The sequence below is a fragment of the Hibiscus syriacus genome, unplaced genomic scaffold (assembly GCF_006381635.1).
Source record: "Hibiscus syriacus cultivar Baekdansim isolate YM2019G1 unplaced genomic scaffold, ASM638163v2 tig00110303_pilon, whole genome shotgun sequence".
Taxonomy (NCBI): Eukaryota; Viridiplantae; Streptophyta; class Magnoliopsida; order Malvales; family Malvaceae; genus Hibiscus; species Hibiscus syriacus.
This window is the reverse complement of record NW_024062672.1, coordinates 2,089,629-2,108,858: the sequence shown is the minus strand read 5'-3', so window position 1 is coordinate 2,108,858 and position 19,230 is coordinate 2,089,629. Positions and strand designations below refer to the sequence as shown.

Below are 19,230 nucleotides of genomic sequence, written 5' to 3'. Positions count from 1 at the left end.
ACGCTCGTATTAATGAGCTCACTCATGAAATGGCCGCTATGCGAGCTCGTTTTCCTCCTCCCGATCCTCCTACGGATGCTTGATTCTGTGCTTTGCTTTAGTACTTTGAACTTAAAGCTTATTGTTTAAACATTTTGAATGTTTTTGGATTGTTTTCTTTTTGTTGTTGGATATTTGAACTTATTTGATGGATTATGGATGTTTGAACTTATATATTTGGTGTGGTTAAATTTCTTCATTATTACATCATTTACATCATGTTAGATATATGACCAATTTTACCATGTCACATTGTTTATAAATATTGATTATGAAACTAATGGCTAACATTTCTCTTGATTGTGATCTTAGCAGCTTAAACTATATATATAATCAATTGGCTAAATGTTTTTAAATCCTTGTTTAAAATCTTTTCTGGATCTTTTTGATTTAACAAAAAGGGGGAGAAATGTTAAAAGCGTTTTATAGAGGAGTAGTGTTAAGAGTAGTGTTAAAGTAGTATTTTCAAAATCAAAATTCATTTTGAAATTAGAAAATCTTAAAATATTTTGTTATATCAAAAAGAGAGAGATTGTTGAAAATATTTTGATGTTTCGATATAACAAATTAAATTAAAAGAATTTTAATTTTGAAAATAATTTTTCTAAGCATATTCGATATATTAAATTGAATATCAAAATATTACTCAAAGTATTTCAAAGTTCATTTTAAATCCTTACTCAAGTGTAAAATTAAGTTTTAATCTTAAAATAATTTCAAAACGATTTTACAAAATATTTCGAACCATTTCAAAGCCAAAAATTCCAGATTGCTCAGAGGGAACCGATTCCCCCCCAAGGGGGTACCGATTCCCCCTGAATGGTTTGGCTCCGAGAATTTCAGTATGCTCATAGGGACCCAATTCCCCCCAGGGGTACCGATTCCTCCCACTGTTCAACTGTTGAAATATTTGAATTTTACACTTAGGGAACCGATTCCCCATGAGGGGTACCGATTCCCCCCACGCTCCAAGCAGAAATATTAATTGTTTTCACACTTAAACAGCTCCAAAAACTTCATTAATGATCCCCAACATTCAGAAGTGATTCAAGGTGTATTTAAGCAAGATTAGAAGCCATTGATCAATAAGAAGAAATATCAAGCAACTAGAATCAAGAGAGAATCAAAGAGAGAATCAAAGAGAAAACATCAAACCTCAAGTTTGAGCATTTCAAGCCTATTTTTCATTCAATATTCATTTTGCTTTCAAGAACACTTATTGTGCTCAATTGTATTCATTCTTGAGTGTTCTTTTCTTTGTTCTAGAATTGTGCAAACAATCTACCTTGTGAGGATTTCCTTGTATGTTTGCAAATTTATATTGTTCTCTTTGAGAGAGAGTGTTCTCAAGAATTTGGGGTATAATTCTTGAGGGTTTGTAAGGTTACTCTTTGTCCTCAAAAGAAAGACAAATTAGTGAATTTGTGGAAAATCCTTAGTGTGGATAGCTAAGGTAGTGGACGTAGACTTTGGTTGAGAAAGTCGAACCACTCTAAATCGCTGTGCAAATTTCTTTCAATTTTCTGCAAAAGCTTCCACCAAAATTTTAATTGCCAATTCACCCCCTCTTGGCCATATTCGTCAATCGATTAACTCAACATAGAGCGATGGAGGCCGGAGACCCACACATTCCATCTTCCGTACGGAGAGTGCACGATTACACTTGAGGATGTTTCTATGCACCTGAGGCTTCCAGTGGATGGAGATGTGATAACGGGGATGGTGCATGGTTCATGGACTGCTTTGTGCCGGGACTATCTAGGATGTGTCCAGGAAAGTTTTAACGGTGGTCGGATACCGTTAAATTGGTTAGATGCCAATTTTCGGGAGTTGAACGAGGACGCCTCTGATGATGAAGTTAAAATATATGCACGGAGATGCATACTTCAGCTGATATGAGGGTTGCTGATGTCGGAAAAATTGTGTAACCAAGTTCACTCAGTTGAGGTTCGACAGTTTTGGCTTTCCTGTACAGGGAGATGTGTCGAGCCACATACTACAAGAAAAATGCTATCGGCGGATGTCTCCTGCTGCTGCAGTTTTGGGCATTGTATCGATTGCCCTTTTTATGTCTCGTTGTCAAGAGAACGTTTATATTTACGCTACTATTGAGGTAATTATAAAAATGATTTCGTATATTAATCATTTTATACAGTGTATAATAAATTTTGTTTTCCTTGAATAGGTGGTCTACTGATAGGAAAAATTATCAAGAGCTACCTGATGATTTAGAAAAAATTAGGGTGCTAATCGATCATAAGGCTGGCACACAGGTATGTATTTTAATGTTTAAAAATTGATTTTAGATTATAGTTGTATAATTAGATTATTATTTTGATAAAAATTATATATATATGTTTTAGTTTGAATTAGTGTCATATTCTAATGATAATGTGAGGATGGTGATCCCACATGAGTTGAGGGGCCCATTAGATGTTTAGATGGCGATGATCCCTTTGATATGCTATGTAATCATCGAGTGGCACTCCACTGATCGTGTGCTCCGGCAATTTGGTTGTTTTCAACCAATTCCGGAAGCACCTCGCAATATGGACGAGTTGCATAGCACAGATAGACGCGGCAAGACCGATACATATTGGCTGGTGAGGCATCATGAGTGGGTCGTGCTGTGGGAGGATCGATATCAGCGCCTTCCCCGTAGAGAACCCATTTTTACTAACCTCTTGATGGTTGTTAACGATTATTATGAGTGGTTCAACAGTAACGGGAAATCATTTCTGCTTTCTGAGGATGCATGAAGGCAGACCTTTCAGCGACGTCGGCAGAGACGTTCACCGACACAGTACCATCGTCCCCCGACTCGTGAACGGAGAGCAGGTGCTTCCGGTTCATCCTCGGCTGCACCAGTATGACCTTTACAGCAGCCACCGTCTACAGCGACTTACATACCGTAGCCATATATGATGTCGCCACCGTCGTTCCCTTACCAGATGTCACCGCCATCACCGTCACCTGGTTTTATGACCCACTGCCGCCACCGTCACAGAGTTTTATGACCCCTCCTGGAGGATATTATGGGTCTATATTTGTAGATCCAACTTGGGGTTCATATGCCCACATTTTGGTGGGTTCAGACTCATCACCCATGGCCGCAGTACAGACACCTCATGTACAGTTTTCACACTCAGAGATGTCTGGGTTTTATGAATTTTCCCAGTTTTCACAGGCCGGTGGGATAGTCAGTCATACACCTCCAAGGTCCTTATTTTATGGAGGTGCTTCATCGTCATCAGCTCTTCATCAACCTAATGTTGCTGCTCACGATGACGACAACGATGACGATGATGGTGATGATGATGACAGCGAGGAGTTACAACCACTGATACGAATAAATCCTCCTCGAGATCGACAGCCACCGCCCTTCAGAACACATTCGCGTCGCAGACATCGATAGATTTTGTTTTTTTTATATATTTGTATTTAGTTATTTATTGTATATTTTTTATTGTAATTTTTTTTTATTTATCATTTAATACTTACTTTATTTCATTAATTTTGTTGGATTTATTTTAATTTATTTTGTTAAATTTGTTTGACTTTTTGTTAATATACTTTGGTTAATTTTGTTTATTATCATTTAATGTAATTTGTTTATCATTTACCATTTAATACTTATTGTAAGTTTGTTGTATTTAAAATTATATTCAAATACCAAATTGTTATTGTTTTGATAAAATTTAATAATTGTGTTCGATAACTTTCTTCAGTTTGTTACTTATTGTAAGATCGAATGACATTAACTTGAAGTAAATGCAAATTAAAGTACAAGAATTCTTATTTGATAAACAACTACATCAGTTCCTCATCAATTGTTACTTGATGACAGCAGAAGTGGACATGTTTTTCTAGTGTGTCCTGGGTTTCTACAATGTCCACATCTTCTGTCTTGTCTAGATCTTTCTCGAATATCCATATCACAATGAATTCGATTAGATTTTGGACGACCACGCTACCTTAATAAAGTTGGATTTGGTACAATCGAAAGCCAATCTTAAACCTCATCAGGGTCTTTGTCATTACCTATAGGGGGAACTTAAATTCGTATACCTTAAAAACTTCAGATAGTAGGTATACATGTTCCACAAAACAGTTATAGTCTTGATGCGTATGCGAGCAAGCTGCTATCACATGAGAGCATGGATACTTCAGAGCTTGAAAAAACCCGCAGTCGCACGATCTGTCCCGTAGATTTACTCTTAAAAACACAACTTCAATCCATTGAAGAGGTCGCAGCAACTCTGTGACACGAAACATTTCATGTCTTCTAGAGAAGCTTGTTACAGACATTCCATTTGATGCAACAATTTTTTTTGTAGATCTGCAACTAATCTAGGCTGATAAACATGACCACCTTGCATCTAGGTTTGAGCTTGTCCCCCGAGCTTCGCAAAAAGCGCCCCCAAACAAAAATACGTAGTTTTTACCAAAGCCACTACAGGTAAGTGACGTGTACCCTTTAAGGTTGAATTGATTGCCTCGGCCAAGTTGGTCGTCATGTGTCCATATCGATATCCACCGTCATATGCGTTCGTCCATATTTCTTTATCGACGAGGCTGATGTAATCGTATCCTTCCTCGTTTTTCGCCCGCAAATCTTGAAGCATTGATTCAAACGTTTGAGGAAGTAGTTCGTAACCTGATCAAAAAATGTATAACTTACTAACTTGTTTTCTTTGCAAAATTAAAATGATTGAAAAAAAACAAACTACATCAGTTTCACTTACCCATGCGCACAATTAATTGACGCTCATCATTCTTCTTGTACCTTCCATGGTAGTTCGCAGCAATGTGTCAGAGAAAATACCTATGTTGGACAAAGGGTGGTTGCCACATTGGATCCAAAGACTCCATTGCTGCTTTGATCCCAGCTTCGAGATCTGAAATGACATAGATTTTTTCCCTCGAGATAACATGTGCATGTAAGTTTCGGAGGAAAAAAGCCCAAGAATATGTATCTTCTCCTTCAACCAGAGCAAAAGAAACTAGAAGAATGTTGCGATTGTTATCTTGGATAACTACCAATAATAAAACTTGCTTGTATATTCCATACAAGAAAGTCCCGTCGATCTGGACTACAGGCTTGCAATATTTGACAGCATTAACGCACTGTGGGTAAGTCCAAAAAACCCGGTAGAATTGGCATCGGTCACGAAGAACTCGATCATTATGGTATGCATAGGAGGTTTCGAAGTCCCCAATTGTCCCAAGATTCAACCTCCGCACCAGCCTAAACTAGCCTGGAAGTTCATTGTAAGATGCATCTCATTCGTCATGAAGTTTGACAATGGCATTTTGTTTTGTCAACCAAGCTTTTTTATAGGAGACAGTGTACCCATACTGCGATTGTATAGCTGAAATCAACACAGCAACAGCTATATGAGAGCTTGCTTTTACCATGGGCACGATGGCTTGTCATATCACTTCAAAGTCCAAGTTGGGATGATCTTGGTTGACCCCTCCAACACAACATGTGTGAGGATCGTTGTATACTGTTAGTTCTCATATATTATTTTTCCTCTTCCTCTTCGATACGCGAACCATCTAATTGCATCTGTTTTCGTGTCGGACACAGTAGCATACATATTTTTCTGTCGTGGAGCGGTCGACTCTCGATTGAACATAATTACGGATATTGTAATTTTTTATAGCCATCATCGCTTCTTCTTTGCTTGAAAACTCAATGCCTAAAGATAATTCACCATTATTTATTGATGAGTAATATCCATAGTTACCGAGATGAGGCATATCCGCAAATTCTGGCCCGTACATTGCACCATAGTCAGTTTCATACATGTGTGCTGGAGGGTCAGTTTGTGCCACATTTAATGGAACTTCATCTACATTATCATCATCATCGGAGTTGAATTACGGTGATTATGGGTGAATAAATAGTCCAGTCTCAGCACCATCCGCACCAGGCTCATGAAGCGATTCTTCTAGTGGAGATGATGGTTCCTCCATGCTCTCCACATTTAGGTCGAAGAACCTACTACTTGCACGTCTTCCCCTTGAACTAGAAGACATATCGATATTGAGATCAAAAAAGCTCGTAGTGGAATGTCTCCCCTTGGAGCTTGAAGCCATCGTGTCAAATGGAAACTGCACAGATTGTTGCGTCGATGGCAACTTCATATTAAAGTCAAAGAAATTTACAGATGAATGTCTTCCCCTTGAATTGGACGCGATGTTTCCATACAGATTATTGATGGACCCACCTCGATATATATCGTAAGGAGTTACAGATGAATGTTTCCCCGTTGAAGTTGATGTGACATCACTATGATACGAATTTCCTATTATGACGTTAAAATCATTACACATTACTGTAGTCGGGCTGTAAACCTGATCAATTTGTTAAGTCATCTCATAGTGGGAGCTTAATGACAGACCCCGAACAACACGCACTTAAACAAACATTGCATACATCTCAATATCGACGTTTGAATAATTACTTTGAGAATCGGTCATCATTTCAACATCATCATTGTTCGATAGTTCGAACGATGTATAAGTTAATGACAACAATGATGTTGGAAATATGTACTGCAACGACGACATTCTTCTACTACTTCCAACATGAACCTTCCTCGAAATCTTCGTTATCAGCTCCTCAAGAGTTATGTTTTTCTTGAATGATATTTTAACACGCTCATTTGATACGAAAACAGCACCAGTTTCATCTTCTCGAATTTCTCCATCATAATAAACAATAGCTGAAAGTCGTGTCATTCTTAGAGTTTAAAAGTGCGACAATATTATATCTGTAAAAAAAACTGAAATAAACCTGATTAAATAAATAATATATGAACGAAAATATAACACAATAAAATTTTTACACATAAACGTAAATAATTTAAATAATATAATTTTATATTATTATCTGCACCGCAAAAATATTTCGACGTATGCTCTTGCTTTTCCCTTGAACTGACACAGAAATTAATTGAAAACAATTACTATAATATTTTTTCAAATAATCATAATAAACAATAAGTATAATAAAAAAAATATTATAACAAAGTTACCTTATAACGAAAGATACGGGGAGAGGGCTATTTATAGCAGAGAGAGAATTCTTTAAAGTCGAGAGGTCCGGGTAAATAATGCAAGGCGCGGTCCCTGCACAATGCCTTGCATTATGTATGTCTGATAATTGAGCATGTGATAATTGAAAAACGCGGCCTCTGACCCACGCTATAGCTCTACATGACGTAAGGCATGCCGCAGGGGTCGCGCTTTAGACACGAGTGTCTATGTCAGTGTAAAACGTACTGCAAAAGGTGTTAGATCAAAAAAAATAATCTGAAAGATGTCTGACAGTGAAAAATTATAAGGTATATATGATATTTCGAAAAAAACACCGATTATTCTTAGGTGATTGTTCTCAGGGGTTAAACAATTAAAAGATTATAGAGAAAAATACGTCTAGAAACAAATTCAGTTCATTTCATCATCATTAAAATTAAGCTTTTTTGGACAACAATTCACCCAAATCGGAAGAGTCGATATGCGAAAACATCTATCGGAAGCAATTCAGGAGAACACAGTAGATAATTCAAATCAATCCAAAATTAATTATAAAAAAAATCCGATCAACGAAGCCTCCTGGCTTCTCTCTCAGACTCGAGCAACGTCAGAATATCTCCTTCACGGACTGGTCCCTTCACGTTCCTCATGATGAACCGGTTCTGATCGTCCAAAAACTTAACTCGTACTTGAGTCACTTGACCTCGGGAACCGGTCCGTCCCATAATTTTTACCACCACAGCAAACTTAATCTGGCTATCCATTCTGCAAAAAAGAGGGTGAGATCTTAAATCATTAGCCCTTAAAACGAGATTATTTGATCAATAATTTGAAAACAGATTCCGCAAAACCAGATTAAAAGGAATGATTTCTCATAGAATCAACAAATATATTCCTAAAAACAGCTAAAAGGAAGCCAAGTATTCCTTAAAATAACCAAACGGAAGCAAATCTAATGCTAAATATAATAAAAACGATAACATGTAATGCAAGAGATTAAGAACTAACATGATCGAACCTTAAGGAGTAGTCGGATAGGTAGCGGCTGCTCTCTCTCAAGAGTATGAAGGAAGAGAGTGATATTTCCTCGATATGGTGTTTATATATTGACAAACTTTTGGAATGACGATTATGTCCATTAAGTTTGGCCTTTTCTAACCTGGCTATTTAGTCGTTTCATTATGATTTAGGGTTTCGGCACGAGTGAGGCCCACGGTTGCTGATTAGTAGCTCGTTGACGTGGCATGTTTAGGCCGCTCGATCAATATTCTCTCTCTTTTTAACAAAATATCCAAATTATTGTATTTTTAGAGTACATTACGCACTCAATTCTTTAATGAATCTAAACTTATAATTTTTTAAAAATCATATTTAAAGTTTAGTTTTAATTTTATTTTAATATTATATCATTAAAAAAATTATTTTTATTTTATTTTAATATCTCGTTCAAAAGTTAACATTAAATTTAAAAAATAAAAATTTAAGTATTAAAATGGACAAAAACAATTAGTTTATGTACTAAATGTGTTTAGGGTTATTAAAATAAAATGAAAACTAAAATTTAAGTATGATTTTGAAAAAAAATGAATATTTAGGTATTAAAACACGTAAAAAATTGATAGTTTAAGTAATAAAAATGTTCCTATAACATCATATGATATGTTTTGTATTTCCATTGTATGATGATTCATTGTATATCATCGATATGTTCTATTTTTATTACTGATTATGTCTCATTAAGTATATATTTAGTGTGTGATTATTTTCACGTGTAGGTAAAGAGCAGAGATTGGAGTAAGGAGTGTATGACATCTTATCTATTAAGAAGCACACTTACAATATAAGTAATAACACCCATCTAATCCATTTGATTTTTTGAGTTGGCATGTATATGCTATTAGTATTTTGTTTAAACTTTGCTTAGATATAGTTGGAATAAGTTATAAGCAGTTTTTAGGTAAATATATTGGTTACACTTTTTAGTTATGAACTGTTAGGTTGTTGCCTGAAAATGAACTCAATATGAATATTGTATAATTAGAAATGTGTTTTATGCGATTAAATGAACTATGGTTTATTGTTTAGCAATAATAGTTTTAAAGAAACAATTTTTTACCGATTTTCAATAAGAGAAGTTTTGTATGTTCTATGTGACATCTTTGACTTGTGCTCGATGACGGATATGGGAAGGAGGTGATAATTATTTGCGATCGCAAATTGTGTATCCAGATTCAATATTTCGAGGGTCTAAAGCATGGAAGATCAGCAGGATTAAAAATGAGCACCATCTTGATCAGTCATGGTGACGTCAAATTCAACTCTGAAAATATTAAACAATAAGTGATCATAAAAGAAAACAAAAAAATGTCAAAAGTCAAAAAAACGTACTATAAAAGTAGAGAAAATCATACAATGAAGATAGAGTTATTAGAAACTTTGAAAATATAATTATAAATATAGAGTATATTATGATTGACTTTATATTACGTGAATAAAAGTAACATACTCGTCACTCTGGAAAAAATGAGGATGCCTAGTAACTGCAATTTACGCTAATTAAAGGCTTATATAATTAATATTTATTGATTTTATTATAAAATAATGTTTGCAAAAACAAATAAAAATAAAGTCATTTTCTAATATCTTTCGGCACAAGTGTTTAATATAACTACGGTGACCTCCGATTCCAACTCAGTATCGGATTCCCTATTACAGCCGAACTGATTCACCTATAAAACACTAATATTATTTCTTTCACTTTAACCGACATATTAACTCAAGAAATCAGATCAAAATCCAGAAAATTAGATACAAAACCTTGCAATGGCTTGCCGTTACTTCATCAGTATCAGGCAAGAACACGAGAATGATTTAGAACAACTTGGTTTTACGATCCCACATGATCTTTTCCACATAGATGTAGAGATTCGTTGGATTTGGCCTCTTGACCCCCAAGTAACCTCAGAAACCTTCAACCAATCCATCGTCGGTCGTCGTGACTTGTTTTTATCCGAAGAAAATGGTCGAAACATCATACGTTCGACGGTCGCGGACTCGAGAGCATCCCCAGAACTCATTGATGCTGTCATTGTTCCTGATATATTGTCTTTCGCAAGGGATGTCGATAGTTTGCCTATGAACATTGGACGTCACGTAATCAACTTGAGAGCCGAATTGCTTGTTGAGGTGAGTCTTGATGGCGAGATCGATGAATTGATTGATGAATCGATGAGGATTTCCGTGAATTTCAGGCCTGCGAGTAAGTCGTCTATCGAAGCTTTGAAAAGGGTCAAATGGGGTGATGAAGATGAGGTTCATCTTCCGTTAAAGAAGAGGAGGAAACCGGGCGAGGGTTTGAGTTCAAGAAAAGGTTGCGCAATCTGTTTGGATGAGTTCTTGGATGGCGACGATGTCGCCTCGACGCCTTGCGCACATGTTTACCATCACGGTTGTATCGTTAAGTGGTTGGAAATAAGTCATTTGTGTCCGTTGTGCCGATTTCAGATATCGAATGATTGAAGTTCATTTTAATCTCTTTAGATATTCTTGATCCATGTATTTAGTACAATGTAACAAACAATTCCAATTTTATGAACAAGAAATGTAGCAATCAATATAAAAAGCGGTCTTTGTGACCCCACAACAACTGCTGCAGCAAGAAGCTTAGACTCACTCTGAATCAAAGCATTCTTGAAGATTTCGGGGCTATCAAGTATCATCGATTCCGGTGATCGGTTGGAAAAACCGGATTCCGAAGCCGAAGGTCAGCATCCGTGAACCCAAGGAGAAGGGTTTAACAGTTAGCGTCACACGGCTTCATTTTCATTGTTCTCTCCATTAGACATTCCGGTTGCTGCCACTATTTGTGAGAGCCACTCATCCACCTCTTTCTCGTTTTCGTTCGTTTCCGAGCGCACGGATCTCGCCTCTTCGACTCAGTTTTACAGGTCCCATCCACCATGGAGATTCATGGATAGGGAGAAGTGCAAATCCTATGAAGATTGAAAGACAAAATCCCATAACCTCCGGTTTATATGCACTTTTTGTGTATTTATGCATATTGGTTTTAATTGCAGTAAGGTGCTCGTAGGTTAGAGAAATGGATAACTTGGTACTTCAATAAAGTTTGATGCTAAATTAGGTTCATTTCGATTACCATATGTGAAATCTTTTTCTCGTCCGATCGATCGGTTCAAATAAAGTGTGTTACACTATAAACTTTCGAACAGGACAAATAGAACTCAAGTAATAATATCTAATATGACTTAATTAAGTCATATCCCTCTTAATCATTTTACACACATGTCTTGACTACATCGAAAAACTCTCTCTATATGAATTTGATCTTCATTATTAGAAGTGTTTATTGTTTAATTTTAACCGAATTAATTAATCAAATTAAACTAATACAATTAATTTGTTAGTGGTTGAAATACTTTCGGTTGGATATCAATTAAACTTTTTTTTAAAAATTAATTATTAATTAATTTGATTTAAAATCAATTGATTAATCAAATTAATTAAAATTTTAATAGATAACTAACATATTTCTTATTTAAGTAAAAATCCCAATAATTTTTATTTTTTAAACCCAATATTAAGAAAAAGAGGATAAAATTTTAGATATCTAACAAAAGTAAGATAACCTCCACTCCCCTCTATTGATCGAGGTAAGTAATTAGGAATATATATATATATATATATATTTTACTTTTTATTATTTTATTCGTAAATATTGTAGATGGAAATGGACAATTTTAAATAAATATTTTAATTTTTTATTTTGTTGTTCAAATCGAAACAAAAATATTAAAAAATTAATTAATTTGAAAATCAACCGAATTTATTAGTTCGGGTTGATTAAAGACTTCCATTTACATTCTAATTCGGTTGACAATTAAAGATTTAAGAATTTAATAAATTCGATTAATGCATATTCAGTTTGGTTATTAAACAAACTGACCGTTTGAATACGTTTATCCATCATTAGCGTACCAAATAAATATTCTTATATAATATATGTATTAGGTGTGAGCAAAACTCGACTCGACTCAAAAAATCAAAATTTTCGACTCGAATTTACTTCTAGTTGCAATTTCATAAACTCGACTCGAAAAAATTTCAAGTTCAAATCGAGTTGTAAAATGCAACTCGAGTAACTCCAAATTTTTAGTAATTAGTAGATTTATTTTTAAGTTTGAGTCAAGTTATTGGACTTTGTATGATATATGTATATTACATATAAAAAAAATATGAATAAATATATTTGTATTATATATATATGATTATAGAAAGTCACTTAAATTGGAATAAAATAATAAAATAATATTATAAATATTTGCAATTAAATTTAAACAGAAAGTTGAAAAATCGACTCGACTCGAAAAAATTTCAAATCAAGTCTGAGTTGTAAAATAGGACTCTTTAACTCGAATAACTCAAAAACATTTCACTCGATTCGATCGAACGCTCACCCCTAATATGTATAATATTTATTTTTTTAAGACAGAAGTAAAGTAAACATATTAATAAACTTAGGGTAAATTACACTTTTTAGTACTCAACTTTGCTCGTGTTCTTGTTTTGGTCACTTAATTTTTTTTTAATTTAATAATTCAACTTTTGAATTTTTATTATTTTAGTCACTTAATTGTTAAATAATTAATAGAGTTATTACAAGACATTTTCTTTTTACAAAATTATGAAAAGGCCCTAAACTTTCTTCATCTTTTTGTGAAATCTCCCTGAAATTCTCATTAAATCTATTCTTTTGGATTCCCTTTGATTTTTTTTTTATGTTGGAACATCTTCTTCCAAATCTCAGTGGGGAGGTAGAGAAGGAGGAAACAATTTTTATATTCTAATTCCATGTTGAATGGAATATGAAGATTGTAGATGAAAGTCATTTTTCACTAAAATTTGGGTTGAGTTTCACAAGTTTTAAGGAGATTTTGACAAAGTCTAAAATAATAGAATGATAGGGGAAGATGGGATGAGTTCGTCGGTTTCTCGAATGGTTTAAAAAGATGTTGAAGGACGGTAGTTCTAGTATTAACATGACATAGGAATGAAACATCTAAAGTTTCATCTTTTGGGGAGTTTAAAAAGATGTTGAAGGACGGTAGTTCTAGTATTAACATGACATAGGAATGAAACATCTAAAGTTTCATCTTTTGGGGAGAATGAGAAGAAATAAAAAAAGGGGGAAAAGGAAAAATGAGTTGGATAATATATGACTTCCACACCAACATAAAATTGTTCACACCACCTTATTATTTTTTATTTGATTACTGAATGATCAAAACAAAAGTAATTCAAAAGTGGAGTAATTAAATTAAAAAGATTATAGTTGAGTGACTAAAACAAGAATATGAAAAAAGTTGAGCGGTGAAAACATAATACCCTAAAATTATATATAACAAAGGTTAACGTTAGTTTTTTTTTAATGTAATTGCAAATTGAAGGACTGTCTAGTTTTTATTATAAAATCATGTTTACAAGTACAAATAAAAATCTCAATTTTTAATATCTTTTGGTGCAAGTAATGATAGCTTCAAACTTCAACACGTAATAGGTTTCCCTATAAAAACCCTTATTTCTATCGCTCCCAAGAAATCACGTCCACATTCAAAACCCAGATAGTCGATTTAAAAAATCTTGCCAATTGCTGTCTTCCCGTTACTCCTTCAAGATCATCCAAGACAACGGACTTCTTTAGAGCATCTTGCTTCTAATATCCCGCATCGTCGTCTCCACATTGATATAGAGATTCGTTGCACTTCTTCTCTTAATCCGGAGACAACCTTGGAAACCTTCAACCGGTCCGTTGTCGGTCGTCTTGTCGTGTTTTTTTTCTGAAGAAAATGCTCGAAACATCATACGTTCCACGGTCACAGACTCAGGAGCAACCCCATAATACGTTGATACTGTCGTAGTTCCCTAATATCTTGTCTTATGCACGCCATGCCGATAGTTTAACTGTGAACCTTGGACGTCAAGTAATTAAGTTGAGAGTCGAGATACTCGCTGAGGTGAGTCCCAATGAAGAGATTGATGAGTTGGTCGATGAATCGTTGGTGAATTTCAAACCTGCAAATAAGTCTTCTATTAAATCTTTGAAAAGGGTTAGATATGGAGGCGATGAAGATGAAGATTATCTTCCGGTGAAGAAGAAGAGGAAATTGGATTTGGGCGAGGGTGAGGGTTTGAGTTCAAGAAAAGAATGCGTCGTTTGTTTGAATGAGTTGCTCGACCAAGACAGGGTTACTTTAATGCCTTGTGGCCATATTTATCACTACGATTGTATTATTAAGTGGTTGGAAACAAGTTATTTGTGTCCATTGTGTAGATATGAAATGCCAACTGATTGAAATTTGTTTATATGTTGTTTATTGACGTATTTGATAAAGAAAATATAAAAAAAATCAGCATTTTTAAAATGTATAATTTGTTGTGATTCGATTGATCATATTAATATTTTAATATTTATTGTAATTTGAATAATTACGCTCGTAAGTTCTGTGTGATTTTTTACTCCATAGAACAGGTAGAGTTCTTCAAGAGCTTGTACAACTTTGATCTGCATACTCGTGCGTATGTCGAACGACTGAGGGATGAGCCTATGTTTTCGGTCCTGAACATGCTAAAAAATAAAATCTCAAGTCAACAAGGGTAAAAAAAATATTAACTAAAAAATTCAACCAAAATGAAAGAATGTAGGGGGAAATCCACGTACATACATATAATTGTAGAGGCTGAAGCTTTCTTCATTTCAAATCTATGGCCTGGTTAAAATCGGATGGTATGAAGTGCCTTTTACCATCTTCGTTCTTCATTAGTTTCATTCTTTGTGTTAACTTCCGAATCCTTGACTGAATTCCCCGTTGTTGCTTCAGCATCCTTGACCACAGTTCCCGAAGCTTCTTTTTCACTATCTTTATTCGACGGTGGAACTTCTTGCGGTGAAGGCATTGCTTCAGGATCCTTGGTTTTGGTTTCGGAAACTCTTTCTTTAAAGGTGGAACCTCGAGTGACCGCGGCTTTGCTTCGGAATATTTAGTTTCAGCAGCATTTTCGGTATTCTCATCTGTGCCACTACCTTCCATAGATTCAGTCTTTGCTTCTGTCTCTGAAGTTTCTTCCTCCTTTTTCTGTCTCAATTACCAAGGGTGGGAGCTTTGCATCTACATCCTTGACTTTCGATGTCAGAGAACGCACATTTTTGGCGTTAGCTAGCCTACCGGCGGCTTTCTGCCATGGAAATGTAAATGTTAGAGCTTTGATTAACAGAGAGAATAAACTGTCATCTACATACATGTAAACCAAAGCAGATAAAGATAAGCATAGCAGCATGGAGATTAATGACGTCCATAAAGTAAAAGTGAAGGCTTGGGGTTTAGGAAACAACCCTGATATGCAATGCCTAAAAGAAATGCTGCAAACTCTATGTGTATTAGCAACTTGTTCAATTAAAACAGTAAAGAATGATATCCAATGCCTACAGAAATGTATGTGTTAAAGCAAGAAATTCTCAGTCACATCTTGACTTCTTCGATTTGATCCACCCGTTCTTTTAAAACATCCTCAGATGCTTCCTTGTACATACCTTGAAGAACATAAAGGATGTGATAATGGAGTTCTTCAGATTGATGTTCTTCAATCTTACAACTAGGAACTGGCGTACTGCTGCTTTGCAACCAATTGAAAAGAAAGGGCAGTTCACGAGCTTCATCGGACAGACTATTATGCAGTGTCTGTCCATCTCAAGTCTTCAGAGGAAAGCAGGGAATTTTTGTTCACATGGAATTATCTTGGGCAAACCGAATCGTGTTTCTCCGATTTATTAGCCGAAAATCGAGCATCACACCCTTCATTTCCACAGGTCATTACTCTAAAGCTACAAGTTGGCATGTGCAGGGAAAGTTCTTCTGCAGTTTCAAATTTCATGTTACAGTGATATTCGTTCTTGGCATCAACATTCTTCAGAAAAATTTGTACAATCTTTTCTCTCTTGTCAACTGGCCAACATCCATTAATTTTCCATCTGATGAGCGAAATCATCGATACTGTCTTCTTTCCTCTCGCTTAGTAGCAATGCTGAAACCCTACTAAACAAATTCCTCTTCGTAACAGCGAACTCGTCGATAAGAAAAGCAATGATATCGTAAGGATTGTCGAATACTTCCGCCTCAGGAGCACCTTCCAAGACAACAGATTCAGCCAGATAAGTCTCTGTTCTTTCCTTAGGTCCACATCTACTGAACCAGGGGACGTGAAAACGCCTCCAGTTGTATTGTCGACACGAGCCGCAGCTAACCCAGGGAGGAGTGCTTGAGTTATCTTGAAAAGCAGTTCTGCATCACAAATACCACAGTGAAATGCAGGACCCGACTCTTTTGCATCTTTGATCTTCTCCGGTACATTCTCTACATCACCGGCAGGTGGTTCCGTACTTGTCGGCGGATCCGTAGTTGTAGGGGGATCCGTAGTTGCGGGTGGATCCGTACTTGGTGATTCCTACAAAAAATTATGTCAACCACAACATATAAGTATCTTGTTTGATGATAAATTTGCTTGACAACCAAAAAATTCTTAAAGTCTAATACACATTCAGAAACAAGGAAACCTACTGATTGAACTTGTAAGACAAAATCAAAGACAGATCGATAGCCAGATTCCACCCGGAAGCAATGTCGATTGTCAAATTTCATACCTTGATCTGTGAAGTATATTTATAGCAGGAGAAAAGCAGCCCAGAAAAATCTACGTAAAATAAATTAAAACACTACCTAAGAACAGTTTTTCAATTTCTTTAGTCTTTGAGCTTAATTTGGTGTTGGAATTATGTACTGCAAAATCACACCTAACAGGAAAGGTAAATAGTAATTTAAAAGAAAATAATTCGTAAACTGTGTCGTGATAAAAACCAATACCTTATAAACAAATTCGTCCCGATGTGTGTAATCGTTGTAGTAGGCGGACTGTCCCCATAAGTTAACACGGTCACTCCAAATTTCATACACCCTAAACCGGAGTGGACTGCTGGTGGTATTGCACTTATTATCAGAAAGCAGCCAGAGAACAACTTTTTTTTGGATAAGTCGAATTTTATTATCCAAGAGCAATGTTTGCTAAAAAAAATCACCGATCTCATGAAACAGAACGAAAATACAGGCTAAAACAAATTGAACGATCGATATTAGTCAATACCCCAGGCATTACAAAGTCTGGAGTTTACATCATCAAGCCTATTAATATTTTTACCCCTAAGTTTAATACGTACAAGATCTTTGATGGTGCTAAGTATTTCTTCAATGCTTCGAGAGCATCCTTTGAAGATTCTTCGGTTGCGTTCCTCCCACAAAACGTAGATGGTGGCATTCCAAGAGAGTTTGAGAATAGTGACTAGCATTGATTTACCTTTCCAAGTTTTGCATGCCCAAGTAATCATCTCCCAAGATAAGACAGTCTTGTGAATTCCCTTAAGGTGAAAAATCTGCTCTCGTAAAAGAGAGGTAGTCTTGCAGTTGAAGAACAGGTGGTTTCGGTTTTCTAAAGTCTCATTACATAAAATGCAGCTTCCATTAGAAACAATGCCTATGCGTTGAAGGCGATCCCGAGTAGGCAACCTATCGATCATTGCCATCCAAGCTATCATATTGTGCTTAGGAATGTTCTGCGGGAACCAAATTAGAGATTGCCAAGGAGCTTTATACCCCTTCGTTCTAATATCTTGCCAAATTAACCTTATCGATGGTGTTCCATTTTGAAGGATTGGATGGGCTTCAGTTCGTAGCTTAAGTAATTTGTTGATGCCCCAGCTCGTTGATGAACCTACTTCCATTTGCCAAAAGTCCTTGCCCTTTAGAACATAAGCATTTATCCATGCTACCCATAAAGACCCCTCATTTGCAAGGATATTCTTTATGAGTTTGATCATACATGCTCGGTTCCATTCTTTTAATTTTTTTAGAAAACACTTGGAGAGTGAATTCTGAATGTAGAGAGTAAATTGAGAAGTTGAATCCAGCTATCTATTTATAGGTTAGATATAGGGTTAAAATCGTCCATAAAAAATCATGATTAAAACCCTTCATTGTAATAGCTGAAACGTCCAGATGAACCTGACTCAAAAAAAGACATGACCACGAGCTGTACCGAGCCAGATGGCGGCGACGATGCACGAGAGTTCCCCTTGTTCTCTTTCAGTTAACAAGGAAGTGGAGAATCCAAACCTTAAATACCCATTCCTAATAGTGTTTTCAATACTATGTGGGATTGAGCATTACCAACATTTTGTATTAAACGAATCTCAATATATTTTGTAAAGATCAAATCACTAAAACATTATAAACAATCCGAATTTTAGGTAACGAAAGGGATCATAACCGGAGAATCAAATTCTAATCATTCTATTAATCAAATGTAACACTAAAAAGAGAGATTCTTCACGTATTTCTAAATGTCGAAGAATTCAGAGATTTGGAGACACCGCTCTTTCTCGTAGAATCATATATTCAACTAAAAAGAATAATTCAAACCTTTCCTAAGAACAAATCGCAATTATTTTTCTACAGATCCAAACATCAAAAGGTCAAACAAAACTAAATAAAAAAACAGATAAAAGAATCGCATTAAATTATTAATATTAGAAGGATCATAAATGGAGAACCAAATTCTAATTATTCCATTGGTCTAATGTAGCGCGTAAAAAATTTAAAAAAAGAAAAAGAAAAGAAAAGAAATACCTCCATCATATTGAAATGTTGAGAATTAAGAGATTATGGTCGAAGAAAAGCTCGTCATCTCATCTCAATAAGGGGAAGAAAAAAAGGAAGGTACAGCTAAAAAGAATAGGCCTAATATAATGCCGCTCCGTCTTCGTTCTTTATATTCAGTGTAACTGTTTCAACGATCCTTTTGGCCTTTTTACGGCAAATGATCCTCTACCAACAAATAGCTAATACTCTCAATATATGCTTCCTCACGTATGTTCATGCTCTTGCCAACATTTGATATACCTACCCACTTATCACGTAATTGAAATATGTGACAATAATCATTAAATTAGATCTCTATCATTTAATCATCTCACAGTACAATAAATTATTATTATGTTGTTCGACTCTGATTTACAGTTTCTCG

General features: G+C 35.4%; 2 protein-coding genes and 1 long non-coding RNA gene across 4 annotated transcripts; 1 reads left to right on the top strand and 2 right to left on the bottom strand.

Moving 5' to 3' along the window:
• Positions 1-7,641: 7,641 nt before the first annotated feature.
• LOC120116720 (40S ribosomal protein S28) lies at positions 7,642-8,143 on the bottom strand. 2 transcript variants are annotated; one of them, XM_039137128.1, is made up of 2 exons: positions 8,105-8,143; positions 7,642-7,851 (listed from the first exon to the last, which is right to left on the bottom strand). In XM_039137128.1, exon 2 carries the CDS (start codon positions 7,848-7,850, stop codon positions 7,653-7,655), a length of 198 nt encoding a protein of 65 aa, XP_038993059.1. In that variant the 5' UTR covers position 7,851; positions 8,105-8,143; the 3' UTR covers positions 7,642-7,652. The 2 variants fall into 2 exon arrangements, with proteins under 2 accessions (XP_038993059.1, XP_038993060.1); XM_039137129.1 differs by having other exon boundaries at positions 8,095-8,113.
• Positions 8,144-9,909: 1,766 nt separating this feature from the next.
• On the top strand, positions 9,910-14,456 carry LOC120116879. Its single transcript, XM_039137270.1, has 3 exons — positions 9,910-10,534; positions 13,778-13,914; positions 14,022-14,456. Exons 1-3 carry the CDS (start codon positions 9,910-9,912, stop codon positions 14,454-14,456), a joined length of 1,197 nt encoding a protein of 398 aa, XP_038993201.1.
• A 781-nt stretch (positions 14,457-15,237) lies between these two features.
• Positions 15,238-15,780, bottom strand: LOC120116726. Its single transcript, XR_005515583.1, has 2 exons — positions 15,633-15,780; positions 15,238-15,336 (listed from the first exon to the last, which is right to left on the bottom strand). It is a non-coding gene; the product is annotated as an uncharacterized LOC120116726 (long non-coding RNA).
• Positions 15,781-19,230: the final 3,450 nt, after the last annotated feature.

What these genes read in the sequence shown, in the direction of transcription:
- LOC120116879 (XM_039137270.1), top strand. Translation starts at nt 9,910, where the DNA reads ATGGCTTGCCGTTACTTCATCAGTATCAGGCAAGAACACGAGAATGAT. An exon ending in CGCACATGTTTACCATCACG is followed by an intron (nt 10,535 to 13,777) that starts GTTGTATCGTTA and finishes TACTCCTTCAAG; the next exon opens with ATCATCCAAGACAACGGACT. An exon ending in AAACCTTCAACCGGTCCGTT is followed by an intron (nt 13,915 to 14,021) that starts GTCGGTCGTCTT and finishes ATACTGTCGTAG; the next exon opens with TTCCCTAATATCTTGTCTTA.
- LOC120116720 (XM_039137128.1), bottom strand. Translation starts at nt 7,850, where the DNA reads ATGGATAGCCAGATTAAGTTTGCTGTGGTGGTAAAAATTATGGGACGG.